The sequence below is a fragment of the Lontra canadensis genome, unplaced genomic scaffold (genome assembly GCF_010015895.1).
Source record: "Lontra canadensis isolate GAN:19392208 unplaced genomic scaffold, GSC_riverotter_1.0 scaffold88, whole genome shotgun sequence".
In the NCBI taxonomy this organism is placed as follows: domain Eukaryota; kingdom Metazoa; phylum Chordata; class Mammalia; order Carnivora; family Mustelidae; genus Lontra; species Lontra canadensis.
The window spans coordinates 7,784,940-7,802,126 of record NW_022631082.1 but is presented as its reverse complement, the minus strand read 5'-3'; the positions used below and the strand labels follow the sequence as shown (position 1 = coordinate 7,802,126).

At 58.0% G+C, this 17,187-nt stretch overlaps 2 protein-coding genes across 4 annotated transcripts; both read left to right on the top strand.

Annotated features, from left to right (window-relative positions):
* Positions 1 to 1,496: 1,496 nt before the first annotated feature.
* GIPC1 (GIPC PDZ domain containing family member 1) lies at positions 1,497 to 11,769 on the top strand. 3 transcript variants are annotated; one of them, XM_032835926.1, is made up of 8 exons: positions 1,497 to 1,571; positions 5,952 to 6,038; positions 8,046 to 8,366; positions 9,110 to 9,295; positions 9,394 to 9,574; positions 10,337 to 10,449; positions 10,743 to 10,824; positions 10,958 to 11,769. In XM_032835926.1, exons 3-8 carry the CDS (start codon positions 8,079 to 8,081, stop codon positions 11,107 to 11,109), a joined length of 1,002 nt encoding a protein of 333 aa, XP_032691817.1. In that variant the 5' UTR covers positions 1,497 to 1,571; positions 5,952 to 6,038; positions 8,046 to 8,078; the 3' UTR covers positions 11,110 to 11,769. The 3 variants fall into 3 exon arrangements, with proteins under 3 accessions (XP_032691817.1, XP_032691814.1, XP_032691818.1); XM_032835923.1 differs by lacking the exon at positions 1,497 to 1,571 and adding an exon at positions 3,650 to 3,839; XM_032835927.1 differs by lacking the exons at positions 1,497 to 1,571; positions 5,952 to 6,038 and adding an exon at positions 6,785 to 7,248.
* Positions 11,770 to 14,046: 2,277 nt separating this feature from the next.
* On the top strand, positions 14,047 to 16,937 carry PTGER1 (prostaglandin E receptor 1). The gene is made up of 3 exons (XM_032835920.1): positions 14,047 to 14,106; positions 15,036 to 15,985; positions 16,571 to 16,937. Exons 2-3 carry the CDS (start codon positions 15,044 to 15,046, stop codon positions 16,835 to 16,837), a joined length of 1,209 nt encoding a protein of 402 aa, XP_032691811.1. The 5' UTR covers positions 14,047 to 14,106; positions 15,036 to 15,043; the 3' UTR covers positions 16,838 to 16,937.
* The last annotated feature ends 250 nt before the right edge of the window (positions 16,938 to 17,187 follow it).

Below are 17,187 nucleotides of genomic sequence, written 5' to 3'. Positions count from 1 at the left end.
TGGCTGTTGCCATGGCAGTGACAGTGTTTGCCAGCTGGGTGGGGCCAGACTCGCAGCCCTCAGTGGCTAAGCCCAGGCCTCACTCTCCTCTTTCACTCCGCCAGTCTGTAGGACCTGAGGGGCTGGGATACACAGCAGCTCACCCTGGGGACTTCAGAGACCCAGTCATTCAATGAACATTGAGCAGAGTCGCAGCCATTAGAGGCCTCCAAGAACTAAAATTCCCAGAACAAGCTCCTGGTCCAATGTCAACTGCGCCAGAGGTCGGCTTAGAGGTAGAACAAGGAAATTTCACCTGTCCTGGGAACTGAGTCCTGGTATGAGGTGCGCTTGTGTCTTTGTTTCTTGGATCTACTCCTGCCTGAGAAATCCCAGTTAGGAGGCAGACCTGATGATGTTGAGATCACCTGTCTCTCATTCACACATGTGCTGAGAGGCTCCTCTCCACGGTGTCTGTCTCCGGACCCAGGCAGGGGGCGGGGTCCGGGAGGCAGTTAGATGGAGGGGACAGCCTCATGAGAGGACAGAGGCTTGGACTGGTTGGATACCCTTTGAAACCTAGACATATTATGTGCTCAGTAAATATTCGCTGGTCTAATCAACAGCCGAGCAGTCCATCTCGCCTTTGTCTTCCCTACCATGCACCGTTTCATACAGTTTTGCTAGCTCCTAGGATATTGCACTCTCCCAAAATGTGCAGTATCTCTCTGTCCAGCCTCTGGGCCTTTTGCACGCGCTGTTACCTCTACCAGAAGCACGTTCAGCTTACTCGTTGAAATATCTGCAGAGATAGGACAGAGCCTGGCACGGAGCAGGGGCACATGAAATATTTGACAAGTGAATGAATGAATGAATGAATGTCCTTGTCCATTGTACACCCCAGGAAGCAGGGACACTCGGGACCCTCCCTATTCATCTCGATCCTCCGCCCGCTCGCCCGCCTGCCTAGAATGAATGCATCCTTTTGATCCGCTCCGAGGATGGCCGGGCTGGAGCAGGGGCAGACGAGGAGCACTGGATTGGGGGCTGCCCTCGGCCCCCTCCCAGGTCTTCTAAAGGGTCAGCTTTTCCGGATGTGGGGAGTTTCCCTCTGCCCGAAACTTAGCCCCGGTCACCTGACTCCCACAACCAGCCCACCCGCCCCTTACCACCCCCGACACCCTAGACCGACACTCAGCCAACAGCACGTGGTCCAGGGGGCCCAGCTTCCCATTGGTTGCCGGTCTTCCTTCCTCGCGATTGGCAGGGGCCCAGCCCCAGGTCCCCCCTCCGCGCCCTGTGGTGGTACAGCCTGTCGCGGCTTTAGGCGGGGTGGGAAGGTCCACTGCGCCGCGGCGCCGGGGGGGGGGAAGAGCCGGGAGAGGCGGAGGGATCCCGCTGGAATGTTTCCGTCGGGCCCGCCCGGGGCAGGGCGGCACGGCGAGGATTGGCCACGAGCGTCGGACGGCGGCTCCTGATTGGCCGGGCTCGGGCGCGGACCCCGCCCCCCTGGCCGCGGCTCAGGGAGAGGCCCGGGCCGGAGTTTGCGGAGGGCCGAGCCGGGCTCGCGCTGGGTGGCGGCGGCGGCGCAGGTGAGTGCCCCCGCGGGCGGGGCGCGGCACAGCGGCTTCGGGGACCCCAGCGCGGACCTGCGGGGTAGCAGACCCGCGGGGATTCGGCGGATCGAGCGGGGTGGGGCCAGCCCCATGGACAGGGCTGGAGGTCTAGGTTGGGCTCCAGGATGCCCGAGGCCCCTTCCCAGAGGGGCGCCTGTCTCCCCGACAGGTTAGGGTCAAACGCCTGCCGCCGCTGGGATGGAGTCGACAGCCCAGTCTGCTCCCTGCGGTCCTCTGGACAGTCCCGGTCCCCAAGGGGACGGGCGCGGGGTCGGTATTTCTGAGCCCTGCCAGGGCACCTCCCTGGAGCTGGCCTCGTCCCAGTCCTCCAGGGGCCTAGTGGGACCTGGAGAGGACCGAGGTCCCGATAATAATAATGAAAACATCACCCCGGCTAGCACTTACTGAACGCTTCCGTGTCAGGTATTTACCATGCATATCACTGAGTCTAAACACCTCATGGGAGGTGCTGTTACTTCTTTTAGAGGTGAAGCAACGTACCCAGAGAGGTAGAGTGACTTGCCCAAGGTGGCACAGCTAGTGAGTGACAGATCTGGAACTCAAACCCGTGCTTCAGAGTCCAGAACTGCAGTCTCAACCCCTAGACTAGATGACTTGGTGGCCCAGTGGCTCCATGGTTCAGGTTTTCCTGACCAGCTCCTTTGCCGGCTGCTGTTCCCACCCCCCACCCATGCACACATCTGGGCTACACCTGCTGGTCTTTGCTTTCCCCTTAAGAGGTCTCCAGACACCAGTCCTACCTTGTCTCCCCTGTGCTAGAAAGACAAGACATGAACACTTAGGTCCTCAGAAGAGAGTGACACCTGCAGGGGAGACAGGGCCTGGGGTTGCTTTGCCCGCTGGGCCCCTCTGGGAAGCTTGGGCTGAGGCCTGGGCAGTAGGCGTTCTCCCCGGAAACGCCCAGGAGCCGGTTTTTCAAGACTGAATCAGAGGCCTCCCGCCCTCCTCTCCAAAGCAATATCCTATTAGAAAGGGGAGGCTTGGTGTTGGTGACCCCCTGCCCCCAGCTTATGTCAGCTCCCAGGAACCCCCTTCCCCACTTCCTGCTGCCCCCACCATGATTCTGTGTGGTTGTGGAGTTGCTAAGTTTCAGGCCCTTCCCAGGGAAGAGATGGTGGGATGCTGGGATTCAAGCCAATGTGCTTGGTGCTCAGGCTGGCACTCTTTTTCTCTATCCCTATGTTCAGGTTTGAGGGGAGACTCGGAACGTGGGGAGGGGGTGGCAGCAACTCCATGGCATGTTCTGAGGATAAGAGGGCTCAGAGAGTAGTCAGAATGAGGACATCAGGCACATCCGTCCATTCTACAAACATTTATTGAGCACCTGCTATGTGCCAGGCGTGGTTCTTGGCACAGAGAACGCAATAGGGAACAAGACAAAAATCCCTCCTCTGTAGGAGCTGCCATTCTAGTTGGGGGTGGGGGAGGGACAGGCAACAAGCAAGTTAACAAGTAAATAAAGAAGGTACCTGCAGATGGTAGAAGTGCTAGGTGCTATGAATAAAATATGAGGGGGTGGCATGGTAGAATCTGGGGGGGAGCTCTTGGTGGAGGTGACTTTGGAGACAGGATCTCAGGACAAAAAGAAGGTAGCCTCGCGAAGATCAGGCAACGGGCTCAGCCCCATTAAGGGCTCTGACACTAGATGGAGCTTGGAATAGTGTGACTGAGCCACCAGCTGCAGCTAAAGTGTCAATTCTGCAGGGGTCTGTGGCTCATATGAAGGAGTTTGGAGCTTTTCCTCTGTAAGGTGGGAAACTGTTGTAAGTTTTGAAGCTGGGGAGTGACACGATCTGGTTTACATTTTAAAATAGAGACACGAAGTGAAATAGCAGCCTAAGACTGAAAGACAAGAGTTCTGCCAGGGCAACATGTAATTAAGTGCATGGGCCTGAGCCGTCTGGACCACAGGGGCGGTTCCAGCAGGCTGAGGCAAGCCAGGGAGGCTGCCTGGAGGAGGTGGCCTAGGCTAGACCTCCGCAGGCAGAGTGGAGTGGACTGGGAGGTTTCTGGGATGGGCCAGGCAGGGGAGGAGGCCATAATAATAATGACAATAATAGTAACAGTTTCCTTAAATCAAATGTCAGGCAAAATGCTAATCAGGTTGTTTGCATAATCTCTTTGGATTCCTGTACAGGAATTCTGCTGTTTTTTTTTTTTTTTTTTGAATGAGAAAACTGAGGCCCGATCACATGAAGTGACTTGCCCACGGCTACACAGCTGGTAAGTGGCAAGGGTGGGATTTGAACTCAGGCTGCCCTGCCTCTTCTAGCCTGGAAGGCAAATTCATTAATCACTTACTTTCCTCACTGCCATTATTCCCTCCTCGCCGGTGAGGATATGGAAACTCACCTGAACCAGGGCAGCAAGCCTAGGCAGAGTAATGAGATTGGGAATTGATGATCAGGATGCGGGGGCCCTGGGTCAAGGAGGAAGTTTGAATCTTGTCAACTGACTGAAAGGTGGTACAGATGGAAATAGTAGTTAAAAAAAAGATCACCATTTATGGAACCCTTCTCATGTGCCAGGAACTGTTCCAGGCACATGTATGATTTCCTTGGAGATCAGAGAAGATAAGACACTTGCCCAAGGTCATACCGCTAGTAAGTGGAGAGGTCGGGTTCCAGACTCATGTTCACAGCATCCTGCTGAGATGTGTGAGGGGCAGCAGGAAGAGAACCAGAGGAGATGATGATAAGGGGTTTGGGATTTTTTTGTTTTAATCTTTTTTTTTTTTTAAGATTTTATTTATTTGATAGAAGATACAGCGAGAGAGGGAACACAAGCAAGGGGAGTGGGAAAGGGAGAAGCAGGCTTCCCGCTGAGCAGGGAGCCAGATGTGGGGCTTGATCCCAGGACCCTGAGATCATGATCTGAGCTGAATGAAGGAAGATGCTTAACAACTGAGCCACCCAGGCACCCCTCGTTTTAATCTTTTTAAGCATCACTGAGTGTGATGAAATAATCTGAGGGGACGGCATTGGTTTATTCATTCAGAATTTGCTTTTTGTCAAATATTCAGCAAATTCCTACCATGACGGGTGCTATGGATAGACAGATGAAGTAACCAATAAAATACTAGTATCCCAAATATATAAAGAGTTTCCACAAATCAGTAAGAAAAGAAAGATAGGCATTACAATAAAAAAACAAACAAACTGCAATTTTTAAAGACTTAAATAGGCAATTCACAAAAGGACACATCCAAGCAGTTAATAAATGTCTTAAAAGTTGTTAAATGTGGAGCCTGGGTGGCTCAGTCGGTTAAGCATCCGACTCTTTTTTTTTTTTTTTTAAGATTTTATTTATTTATTTGACAGGCAGAGATCACAAGTAGGCAGAGAGGCAGGCAGAGAGAGGAAGGGAAGCAGGCTCCCTGCTGTGCAGAGAGCCCAATGCGGGGCTCGATCCCAGGACCCTGGGATCATGACCCGAGCCGAAGGCAGTGGCTTAACCCACTGAGCCACCCAGGCGCCCCTAAGCATCCGACTCTTGATGTCGGCTCAGGTCATGATCTCTGTTGCAAGATCAAGCCCCTCAGTGGGCTCTGCACTAGTCGTGGAACCTGCTTAAGATTCAAGTCCCTCCCTCTCCCTCTGCCCTTCCCTGCCACCACCCATTACAAAAAAAAATATTGTTATGCATCCTTGATTATGAAGGGAGTGAAAACAAAACCACAGTGAAAAGTGAGGGAGATATTCTGTGTCTGTGTGGCTGGATGGAGCACCTGCCTTGTCCCTAGCACCGTGCTGGGAGGCAAAGGATGAGGACCACAGAGGTGGGGCTTGCGCTTTTGCGGGCAAGACAAGACTCCCTCGGGGCAGGGCCTCCAGCCTGTGCTCCTCTGCCTCCCCAGAGCCAGGCACAGGGACTGGTGGGCTAAGGAATATTAGGATCACTCATCCATCCATTCATTCAGCAAATATTTATTGAGCACCTGCTACTCACTGGGCACTGTTCTCTGCACTGAGAGTATAGGAATGAAAAAGGCAGACAAAATTCCTTGCCCTTTGAGAAAACAGTGAACAAGAACAGTGGATGAAATGAGTTGTGGGAGATGCCAGAGGGCAGAGTCAGGTGTAGAAGCCCTGAGTCTGGGCTGCACCAGGGATGCCAAAGGAACAGGGGAAAGGCCTGTGTGCCTGGGAGGTATGAGCAAGGCGGAGAGTGGGAGGAGAGGAGGGGAGGGCAGTGATGGAGGGCAGATTTTGGGAGGTCTGTGGGTCAAGGGAAGGATGTTGGCTTTTACTTTGAAGGAAGTGGGAGCCCCGGGTTGCGGGGGGGGGGGGAGTGGTCAGAGCAGAGGACAGGTGTGATGTGACATATGTTTTACAGGATCATTCTGGCTGCTGTGTTGACATAGACCGTGGAGAGTGAGGGCAGAAGCCGGCAGACTTGGAGGAGGCGACTGCACTAGTGTAGGTGAGAGATGCTGGGGCTGGAGCAGGGGCCACTGGAGGAGGTGTTGAAGAACAGATGAATGAATGCAGGTGCAAACAAATAGAGGCACGAGAGTGGGTGCAGCCAACTGGGCTTGGCTGAATCCAGGATGGCCCCCTGGAGGAAGAGGTTTTAAGGGAGGGAGCCAGAAGTACTCTTTACACAGAAAAATGTGGCATAAGGAGATCCTTACCACAGCCTGGCCAGGTGGGTGGAATGTCCCCCCTTGCAGAGCAGACATCCCAAGCCCAGGGTGGATGGAGTTGCTTAGGGAGCCATGCTGCGTGGGCGTCAGACAGACCAGAGTGTGCAGCCGGCTTCTGTGACTATGGACGTGTGACTCAAAAATGAAATCTGAGCTCTTTCCCAGTCTGGAAGGCCTGCAGAGTCGACCCCTCGCACCCCCTGTCGCTTCTTGTAGAACCCCTCTTCTGCCTCCCATTGCTCGTTGCACTCTGGTTACACTGGGCTCCTGCTGTTCTGTGAGCCCGAGAGTCTGCTCAGAGCCCTCCCGTGGCCACCACCTCACTCAGAGCAAAGGCCTAAGTACTCCCTGGGCTCAGGAGGCCCTGCTAGCTCTGCCCCACCCCCTCCCTGCCCTCACCTCTTCCTACTGTCCCCCTTAGCACTCTGCACTCTGTTCCGGCCACACAGGCCTCCCAGCTGTTCTTCAAACACACCAAGTATGTCCCCACTTCAGGGCCTTTGTACTGGCCTGGCCGTTCCCTCTGCCTGGAGCCGACCTGCTCACATCCTCATGTGGATACTGCTTCCTGTCACTCAGGTCTCAGGTTCAGTTTCACCTGCTCAGAGAGGCCCTCCTTGAACTTGGGTGTAGAAGAACTTGCCTTGTTTTATTGTCTTCATAGCACAATTAGGAATTATATTAGACTTTCACACATGTGCTTGCTCACTGTGTGTCTTCTCTGGACTATATGTTCTGGACAGCTGGACAGAGCCCCAGCTAGCATACATGGCATCTAGAAGGGAATTGGAAGGAGGTAGCCCTTCCCCCTGGCAAACACATCAGCTTGACAAGCAGAGCACAGGCTGAATGAATTTAAGTCCCACTTGCAGCCCTGGTCTGGTGCTTTTGCACAGTGAACAACCTGTGTAACTGCACATAGTGGCCCTGGTCAGGGAACTTGGTTATCTTACTGAAGGCAAGATCTGCAGTGCTGCATGGAGTATAGTAAGTATGCAAAAAATATTTGTTTGGAAGGAGGGAGGAAGAAAAAAGGGAGAGTGGAGGTAAAGGAAAGAAAAAGACCGTATCTGTCAGGACAAGTTTTGCAACAGTAACAAAGAACCCCCCAAATCTTAGTGGCTGAACTCCACAAAGGTTTATTTTTTTTTGTTCCTGATACATCATCGTAGCTCAGCAGGAGGTTCCATTCATTATAGTCACTTAGGTCCTGGCCAATGGAGTCACTACCATATCAGATGCACCCTGCCCAGGAAATAGAGAACCCCGGCATCTCTCACTCCAGTGAGCAAATGCTTTCGGCCCAGAAATGTCATGGGTCACTTCCTCTCACAACTCATTGGGCAGAACTATAGTCATATGCCCACCCAGTTACACAGAGGTCAGCAAGTGTCACCTGCCTGTGTGCTTTGAAGGGAGAGTCAGTTTTTTTGTGCACAGCACTAGTGACCATCGGTGCCAATAGAAAAATAAAGGGGAATGTAACCACTCCGAGCCTCCATTTTCTCATCTGCTAAATGGGCATCCTCGTAACATAATATTGTCCCCACATCCCGATGTGGCATGAGGATAAAGGAAGGTCACAGCATAGTTTGTTTGGGGTCTTAGCAGGTATTAGCTGCTCATATTACTTCTCTACAAGGTGTGTAAGTGCTGGGCACCGGTTTTGAACCAAGGACAGTCTATTCTCTAAATATTTCCTAAGGCCAGTAGGGGGCTAACAGTGTGAGAGAGGCAACCTGAGGCCACTGCCCAGGCCCTGAGTGCATTTTCCTGCCCTGCAGATCTCCTGAGTGAGCTCACGCTTCTCACTGCTCATGCCGCTGGGACTGGGGCGGCGGAAAAAGGCGCCGCCTCTGGTGGAAAATGAGGAGGCTGAGCCAGGCCGTGGAGGGCTGGGCGTGGGGGAGCCAGGGCCCCTGGGTGGGGGTGGGGCAGGGGGGCCCCAAATGGGCCTGCCCCCCCCTCCCCCGGCCCTGCGGCCCCGCCTCGTGTTCCACACCCAGCTGGCCCACGGCAGTCCCACGGGTCGCATTGAGGGCTTCACCAACGTCAAGGAGCTGTACGGAAAGATCGCCGAGGCCTTCCGGCTGCCAGCTGCCGAGGTACCCACTGGGGAGCTGGGCACCAGGGTCCCTGATGGTGGGCTGAGGCCTGGGCATGCCTCCTCCTCGTGAGCTGTGGCTCAGATGCTGAAGTTCCATACACCGAGGCCTGCTCCCTAGTGGATCGTGAGAGCTGGTGGCCACACTGGATGCCAAGTTCCCATCAGTCATTAGGATGCCTGCACTCCAGTGAACTATGGAAAGCTGGAGATTAGGGCTGAGTGCTGAGTTCCCATTAGGCACTGGGAGGCCTATGCCCCGTGGACAGCAGAAATGGGTGGCCAGGGCTGGATGCGACATTCCTATCATGCATTAGGAGGCTTGCGCCCCAGTTGATTATGGGATCTGAACGTCAGATGCGAGGTTGATTTCTCTGTGATGCATTGGGACTTGGGAGCTGGAAGGAAGGGAGGCAAGAAAAGCAACAGTAGGACTGAGCAGGAAGTAGATGCAGGGGTCCTAGTAGGTGTGGTGGGTATCCTGTGCCCCTTTATTTGTTCCACAAGCCCTTACTGAGCACCCACTGCATGCCAGGCTCTGTGCCCTGGGAGCTGCAGGGAGTTTTTGCTAGAACAGAAATCCCAGCCCTAGCAGAGCTGCCTCCTGGAGGGGGCCACTCTGGGGTGGTCAGGCACTGGGGTGGGGACCCACAGCCCTTTCCCAGTTCCCTCCTTGCCCCTCAGGTGGTGGTTAGCAAAGGGTGAGGGAGGGAGGTAAGGGTTGAGTGTCTCCCGCCCATGCAGGTGATGTTCTGTACCCTCAACACCCACAAAGTGGACATGGACAAGCTCTTGGGGGGCCAGATCGGGCTGGAGGACTTCATCTTTGCCCACGTCAAGGGGCAGCGCAAGGAGGTAGAGGTGTTCAAGTCAGAGGAGGCGCTGGGGCTCACCATCACTGACAACGGGGCCGGCTATGCCTTCATCAAGGTGCTTGGGGGGATGGGGCCCCCGGAGTCCTGAGGGTGAGGATGGGCTGTGGGAGCGAAGGCCAGAGCCCTGGGGGCTGACAGCTGCTCTCCCTGCAGCGCATTAAGGAGGGAAGCGTGATCGACCATATCCAGCTCATCAGTGTGGGTGACATGATTGAGGCCATCAACGGACAGAGTCTGCTGGGCTGTCGACACTACGAGGTGGCCCGTCTGCTCAAGGAGCTGCCCCGAGGCCGCACCTTCACACTGAAGCTCACAGAGCCTCGCAAGGCCTTTGGTGAGGGGGCTTCCACCTTGACCTCCGTGGAGGCCCTATTTGCTTGGGTTCAGGCCACAGTGGCAGGGAGGCACCAGCAGGTGGCGCCCAAGGCCAGCCAGCTGCAGTGGAGTGGGGAGATAGCTCCGCCTTGCCCTGGGGAGGGGTTGCTGGCTCTCCGCCCAGCCTGGGAGGAGGGTGAGAACAAGAAGGAAGGTGCCCCCACACCCAGCTTCCCCAACCATTAGCCCAGCCAAGCGCCCCCAACCCTGGCAAGCTACCCCCCCAGCCCTGAAAAGCCAGGGTTGGCTGCCCTGTTCCTGCACCCCCACTTTTCTGTCTGACTTCACTAACTCTCTGGAATGGGCCTAAGGCCCCTGAGGTGGGGGTGGGGGACTCTCAAACACTTCCCCAGGCAGATAGGGCTGGTCTTTGACCCAGCAGCTATATCCCCTTGGCCTTGGGGAGAACAGCTCAAGACCCAGACCCCACCCCCTTCCTGTCTCTCAGGCCCTGGGAACAGGGCCCCCTTCTGTCTCTCCTCCAGCCTTTTCCATTCTCAGCCCCTGCCTGTCCTTACCCGTTCCCTCACTCCCCCCTCCATGCCAAGCCTGGGTCAGGAGTCCTGCCCTCCTGGGGTCACCTCAGACCACAAATCCCCAGAGCCTGCAGAAGCTTGGAGAAGGTAGAAGGGGGTATCAGAGTCCAGGCTGCTGGGGATCCTGCCCAAGGTATGCTGGAATTGGGCTTCCCAGACCCTTAACCCTTCCCTGCCTTCCACAGACATGATCGGTGTACGCTCAGGGGGTGGCCGCCCAGGCTCTGGCCCCCAGCTGGGCACTGGCCGAGGGACCCTCCGGCTCAGATCCCGAGGCCCTGCCACAGTAGAAGATGTGGTGAGTATTCTAGCCAGGGCCCAGCCCTCCTTCCCTGGGCATCCATAGGTGGCTCTGGGCAATAGATTCAAATCCACCTCTGCCACACACCAGCTCTGGGACATTTGTTGGGCAGGTGGGCCTCAGTTTCCTTGTTTGTAAAGTAGGGGGGATAGTAATACCGTCACAGGTTGTGGTGAGGATGAGCTGTGGGTCAGTATGTGTAAAGTGGTGAAAAGAGCGTCCCGCACTTAATAGGTACAATTATAAATACATTCACATTATTGTGATGTCATTGTCCCTCCCCCCGCCAGCCCTCAGCCTTTGAGGAGAAGGCGATTGAGAAGGTAGATGACCTGCTGGAGAGCTACATGGGCATCAGGGACACGGAGTTGGGTGAGTGGGGACGTCTGGATCTGGGGATGGGTGTGAGCCTGGGGGAGGGGGCTTCTAGGTCATGTGGGGCTGGGTCTAACCTGAGGACCTCTGTCATCTGTGCTTCCATTCTGCCCCCCACACCCTTGTCCAGCGGCCACCATGGTGGAGCTTGGAAAGGACAAAAGGAACCCAGATGAGCTAGCCGAGGCCCTGGACGAACGGCTCGGTGACTTTGCCTTCCCTGATGAGTTCGTCTTTGACGTCTGGGGTGCCATTGGGGATGCCAAGGTCGGCCGCTTCTAGGCCCCCTTCCAGACCTCTCAGTGACCTGGCTCCGCTTGGTGGGAGCCCCCCGTGGGAGGGCCACCATGGCCTGGACCCCAGCATCTGGCTTGGACCTTTGCTCCGCACCCCAAGGATGACACAGAGTGGAGGTGGGCCCGGGCCTCTGCCCCACTCCAATCGGTACCACCCCGCCCCAGTTCCCACCCTGGCTGGGGTGCCCAGTCCCCCCTTGCCATGTTCCCCACCTACCTCAGCTGGGTCAGGCACAGGGGGTGGGGGGAGGGACCAGCCAGATTGGGCGGCCACCCCCGCCCCCAACACTTTCCGCATCAGCTGCCAAACTGGTCTCTCATCTCCCTGGGGCCTGTTTGGGGGTCGTGACCTCCCTCATTTCCTGCTGCAGGGAATGCAGAAGGGGGGCATCCCCCCCTCAGCAAATGCAATAATGCCCTCCCCCCCCGTGCCCCACCCAGAGAGGAGCCCCCTCACCGTGGAGTCTGTTACCTCCGCATTGGAAACACTAGTCTGCTGTGAACCCCGAACCTCCCTCCCTCCCCTGCCCTCTGTGTCTCCCTCAGCCCAGCCTCAGACAGAAGGGGCAGGAGGGAGGATGGCAGTGGGCTTTTGTATCTGAATTTGCTGTCTTGAACATAAAGAATCTATCTGCTGTTGGACCTGTGTGGCGGCTTCAGCTTTGGCTTCGTGGTGGGAGAAGCGGGTGAGCCAAGGCTGGGAAAGAATGTAGCAGCTGAAATCCATCCTCCTCGGGCTCCAAATTGAATTAGGAGCCTGCATGGGCCACCCCCTCAACCCGTTCCGCCTGATGAGGTTTCTGGCTGCGGGCCACCAGGCTTCCAGTCAAAGGCCGGAGCTTCCTGGCCTACTGAGGTTCAAATCTTGCTCCCTCTCGAACAAAGCCTCCCGCCACCTCAGGCCTGATGTGAACAGTGGGTGCAAGGCTGTTATCACCCAGGGCCATAGGGAACACCTGGGCCAGGCTGGGGGGCGGTGCAGAAGCTTGGCTTGGGAAAAGAAAGATGGGGGCCTGGGATGGAAGCCTGCTAAGACAAATGCTGTGGGGAGTAGCCCTGCACCCAAGACCGAGGGGAGCAGTCATGATGTAGCCCCTGTTTCTGCTGACGCTGGATGTGTGGGATCTGCTGGCGTCCATGGCGCGCCATGGTCTGCACTGGACATAAACCCAGCGTGCTTGTTTTGACAACTTACTTCATCCTTGAGGATTGAGTGGGGATCAGGGAAGGGGGGTGGGCCCCTGGCCAGACCTGGAGGGAAGGGCAGGAATTGAAGCAAGGGGAGCCAGGCCAGAGGTCCTTGCAGGAATGTCTGAGGTCAGCCCGCTCCCCTTTTTCATCCCTCCTTTCAACAGGAGGGCCTGCCTGGGAAAGGGGAGCTGGGAGGGATGGCTAGGTTTGGGGTGTGTGTGCAGCCTTCCTGGGGTGGGATGGAGACAGCTGTTGGTAGGGTCCCTCTCAATGTCTCTGTGCTGGTAAACAGCTCAGGTCATGAAAGGGTGTAGCTGTGTGTCTCAGTGGTTAGGCAGTAAGACTGTGTCTGACAGAGTTTTGGTGGCTTTTGACTCCGTCGAGGGAACAGGATGTAATGACTGTCTTCATGTTCCAAGGTGTTTGTGGGTGTAACCTGCAGCAACCTGTGTGGAGTGTGGCCCTGTAAGGGCAGCTCAGGAGGGTCCTAGGCTGTGAGGGTGTGTGTCTCTGGGTGTTAGGAAACACCTAACACCTTCGTGGGGTAGGTGTTGACCAGCAAGATCTCCAGATGTCCAGGAGGTGGCACTCCTATATGTGTATGGCGTATGGAGTGTATTCATGGTGCTGGTCTTGGACTCTTAGGGGTGTCTGTGGGTGATACGGAGTGTGGCTAGTGGGCTGTCTCAGAGTAGGGATTGTGTGGGTCTCGGTGCTGAGACTGGATCTCCCAGCACTTTCTCACGGGAATGCACTTCAGCATTGTTGAGAGAAATTAAAGCGAGTAACAATGGGGGCACCTCTGGGGGTCATGGAGGTGACACAGTCACAGTGCATTAAGGTGTATGACAATGGCCAACCCCAAAGCTCTGAGGAACATGGCTACTGCTGAGCCAGAGACAGACTGATGGTATCTGGTCTTAGGGTGTTAAGAGGTATAATGGTGTGTAAGTGTAAGGTGTGTGTGTATGTGTGCCCTTCCTTCTCAGGGCAGGATGTGAGGCTGCAGTTGTGTGTCTCAGAAGAGAGTCCCCGGGTCACCAGACCTCTTGGTTCCCCTGTCCCTCTTCAGCCTCCTCTCCTGCCTCCCTTCCCCAGGGTATGACTTGCTGCTGGCCCTGGCTGGAGCTCTAAGCCCCTGTGTAAATTGTGGGCGAGTCTCCTGGCCAGGCTGGGCCTGACCCAAGTTGGTCCACGTGAGGCACTGCCCACCACCACCGACCCAGCATCCACGAAGGCTTTGGCAGGGCAAGAGGGTGTTGCGGACTCCAAACAGGGTTAGCCCCCAACCTCACAGTTCCTGTGGGGGCAGAGGCACCCCCTGCAGCCGCCCAGTGCACCGCCCTGGGCGATGCTCACATTTTCCAGTGTTTAGATTTTATCCGCTTTATTAATGAGGCAGGCGAAAGGCCCACGCCTGGGGGGAGGGGAGGAAGAGGGCTACTCCCGCCCTGCCAGGGGGTGGGGGTCATGGGGAACCAGGCCAACTCCCCAGGAGCCCCCTTCCTGATGGGGCAGGTGGGGTCCAGAGTGTCCCCTGCCCACTGCCAGGAGCACAGAGGGGTCTTTGCCACTGCGGGGGGCGGGGGGGGGTCGCCCTGTGAGATGGCTGGAGCGGCCCCTGGAGGCCAGAGCGGGCAGCGGGAGGAGGCAGGGAGCCGAGGAGCCGCCCCAGGAGGGAGGGAGAGGGAGCGGCTGGCCTTCCAGAGAGCTCTAGTGCAGCGGGCGCTGGTGCAGCAGGCAGCAGGGCCAAGCAGCAGGCGATGGGGACCTGGAGTCCCAAGCTGTGTGGGTAAGAAGCCTGGGACATGGGGATCTCTGGTGGGAGAGGAGGGTTTGGAAGATGGGACCATGCCTACTTCAGTCACTCTGTCCTGTGTTCTTGACTCCCAGCCCCATCTGTCTGTCCCTGTCAGTCTTACTGTCTGTCTAACTGCCTTTCCCATGTGGCCAGCGGGCAGTTCTGCCCTTTTAGTCCTCACCTCCAGGTTATCAGGGATGGGTGGTGCTGGGTCCGTGTTGAGGGCTTTGCGGCAGGGACCTGGAGCTGGTGGGAATGGGAACCAGAGGGCATCCATGGTGAGGCAGCTGTGGTCAGGGGCAGAGCCAGAGCGAGACAGTAACAGAACCCTTGGGAGTGTAGGGACAGGGACGGTGGGGACAGAGATGTGGCTGTGGGGAAAAGGACAATGAGGTGGGGAGAGATGTGCCCATGGTGGCGGAGGGGGTGCTGTGAACATCAAACATGGGACTGGAGAAGAGGTGACATGTGATGGTCGGGGATGGGGCAGTGAGGTCAGGTGGGGCCCTGCGATCAGAAATGGGTCAGCAGGTGTTAGATGGAGCCAGGGGCAAGGAATTCGCTGTGGTGCAAAAATGTGGTGGGTGTCAGAGCTAGATCTGTGACGCCCAGCAGTGGGGACAGACTCGAAGGCCAGAGACCCAGGAACCAAGGTGGACAGAGAAGGTGGTGAGGGCAAGAATGAGGCCCCAAGCAAGAGATGGGCTGATGAGGCAGAGGAGGTCAAAGGGGTGGGGAATAGGGCAGCCAGGGTCATCTTGCAGTGGCCGTGGGCAGAGTCGATAGAAGAATGCCGTGGCATCAAATGGGTCCGGTTGATCCGAGGTGGGACTGCCTGCCAGTCCCATTCGGATGGTGGGCAGTGTGCTCCTAGCTGGCCTCACCATGCCCTCTTCTCCTCTCCCCTGCCTCCACCCCAGCACCTGACATGAGTCTCTGCGGGCCCCTCAACCTGAGCCTGGCTGTCGAGGCGACCACATGTGCGGAGCCCGGGGTTCTCAACGCGTCGGCTGGGCCTCCCTCCGGCCGGGCAGGCGCGTCACCAGCGCTGCCCATCTTCTCCATGACCCTGGGTGCCGTGTCCAACGTGCTGGCGCTGGCGCTGCTAGCGCAGGCCGCGGGCCGCCTGCGGCGCCGCCGATCAGCCGCCACCTTCCTGCTGTTCGTCGCCAGCCTTCTGGCCACTGACCTGGCAGGCCACGTCATCCCTGGGGCGCTGGTGCTGCGCCTGTACGCGGCAGGCCGCTCGCCGGCGGGCGGCGCCTGCCACTTCCTGGGAGGCTGCATGGTCTTCTTCGGCCTGTGCCCCCTGCTACTGGGCTGCGGCATGGCCGTGGAACGCTGCGTGGGCGTCACGCAGCCGCTGCTGCACGCTGCGAGCGTCTCCACCGCCCGCGCGCGCCTGGTGCTGGCAGCGCTGGCCGCCGTGGCTTTGGCGGTGGCGCTGCTGCCCCTGGCGCGCGTGGGTCGCTACGAGCTGCAGTACCCCGGCACGTGGTGCTTCATCGGCCTGCGCCCGGCGGGCGGGTGGCGCCAGGCGCTGCTCGCCAGCCTATTCGCCGGCCTCGGTCTGGTGGCGCTGCTCGCCGCGCTCGTGTGCAACACGCTCAGCGGCCTGGCCTTGCTGCGCGCCCGCTGGCGCCGCCGCTCTCGACGCCGTCCTCCTGCATGCGGCCCTGATGGCCGCCGTCTCCGGGGGGCGCACGCGCCCCGCTCAGCCTCAGCTTCGTCCTCCTCGTCCGTCGCTTCTGTCCCCGGAGGCTCCCCGGGCCGTGGCTCAGCGCGCCGTGCCCGCGCTCACGATGTGGAGATGGTGGGCCAGCTCGTGGGCATCATGGTGGTGTCGTGCATCTGCTGGAGCCCGCTGCTGGTGAGGGGCACACACGCCCCTCTGGCCAGGCTCCTCCCTGCCCCCTCCCACCCCTTTTCCTCCTAGGATACCTGGGTTCTCCCGTGCGCAGCCGGGGCCCCACCCCCTCGAGGCCCCACCTGTCAGGAAAGACCGCCCTTTGGCCTCTCGGTCTGACATCCCACCCCCTCCACCCAGTCCCCTTTTCTTACTCCCGCCCGGAGTCTTTGTAGTTAACCCCAGCCAGGCAAGCTTCCTGCCAGCCCCACCCCTCAGACCCGGACGCTTCATTCCCTAGCCCCTTCCACCACCACCCCATCCCGTCTCTCTCCTCCCCTCGGTCCCCAGCCCTTCGGGATCCCTGGGACTTCTCTCCTTTTTTCTCGAGCCCCCATTCACTGAAGGCCAATGCTTCTGCCACGCTTTCTTCGCCCCTCTTTCCATAGTTCCTTCTTACGAAGACTTCCATTTCCCCTCCCTGTAAGCCCCTGCTTCCCCTCACAGCTCCCTTACCTTCCGGCCACGCTCCCATCCATCCCAGCCCCACCCTCAGCCAGCCCCCTTCTCTTCCACCTGCCCCACCGCTCACACCGGCTTCTCCCACAGGTGTTAGTGGTGCTGGCCGTCGGGGGCTGGGGCTCCAGCTCCCTGCAGCGGCCACTGTTTTTGGCCGTGCGCCTTGCTTCATGGAACCAGATCCTGGACCCCTGGGTGTACATCCTGCTGCGCCAGGCGGTGCTACGCCAACTGCTTCGCCTCCTGCCCCCGAGGGCCGGCACCAAGGGCAGCCCTGCGGATCTGGGCCTAACCAGGAGCGCCTGGGAGGCCAGCTCGCTGCGCAGCTCCAGGCACAGTAGCCTCAGCCACCTGTAGGCGAGCCAGGAGTCCCAGCGGCTAAGTCAGACCACCCCGGGCCGGGCCCAGGACCGCAGCGCGGAGCCTTCGGGGGAATAAAGTCATTCTGAGGACCTGCGCGCGGGGCATGTGTCGGGTTGGGGCTGTGGCAACCCTGTGACCAGGCGGGGACGATAGAGGCGCCGCCTGAGCCTCCGGGGTGTGCAGTTCCGGGACTCTCCATGCAGAGGCGCAGAGACGCCACACGAGAAGCTGGAGCCGCTGGAGCATGCGCAGAATGCGCCACGGCTCCAGCCCGAGCCCTGGCTGTGTCGAGGAGCAGCTGAGTCGGAATCCTCGGCGCTTTGCGCTCCTGCCGCCGCCAGGGC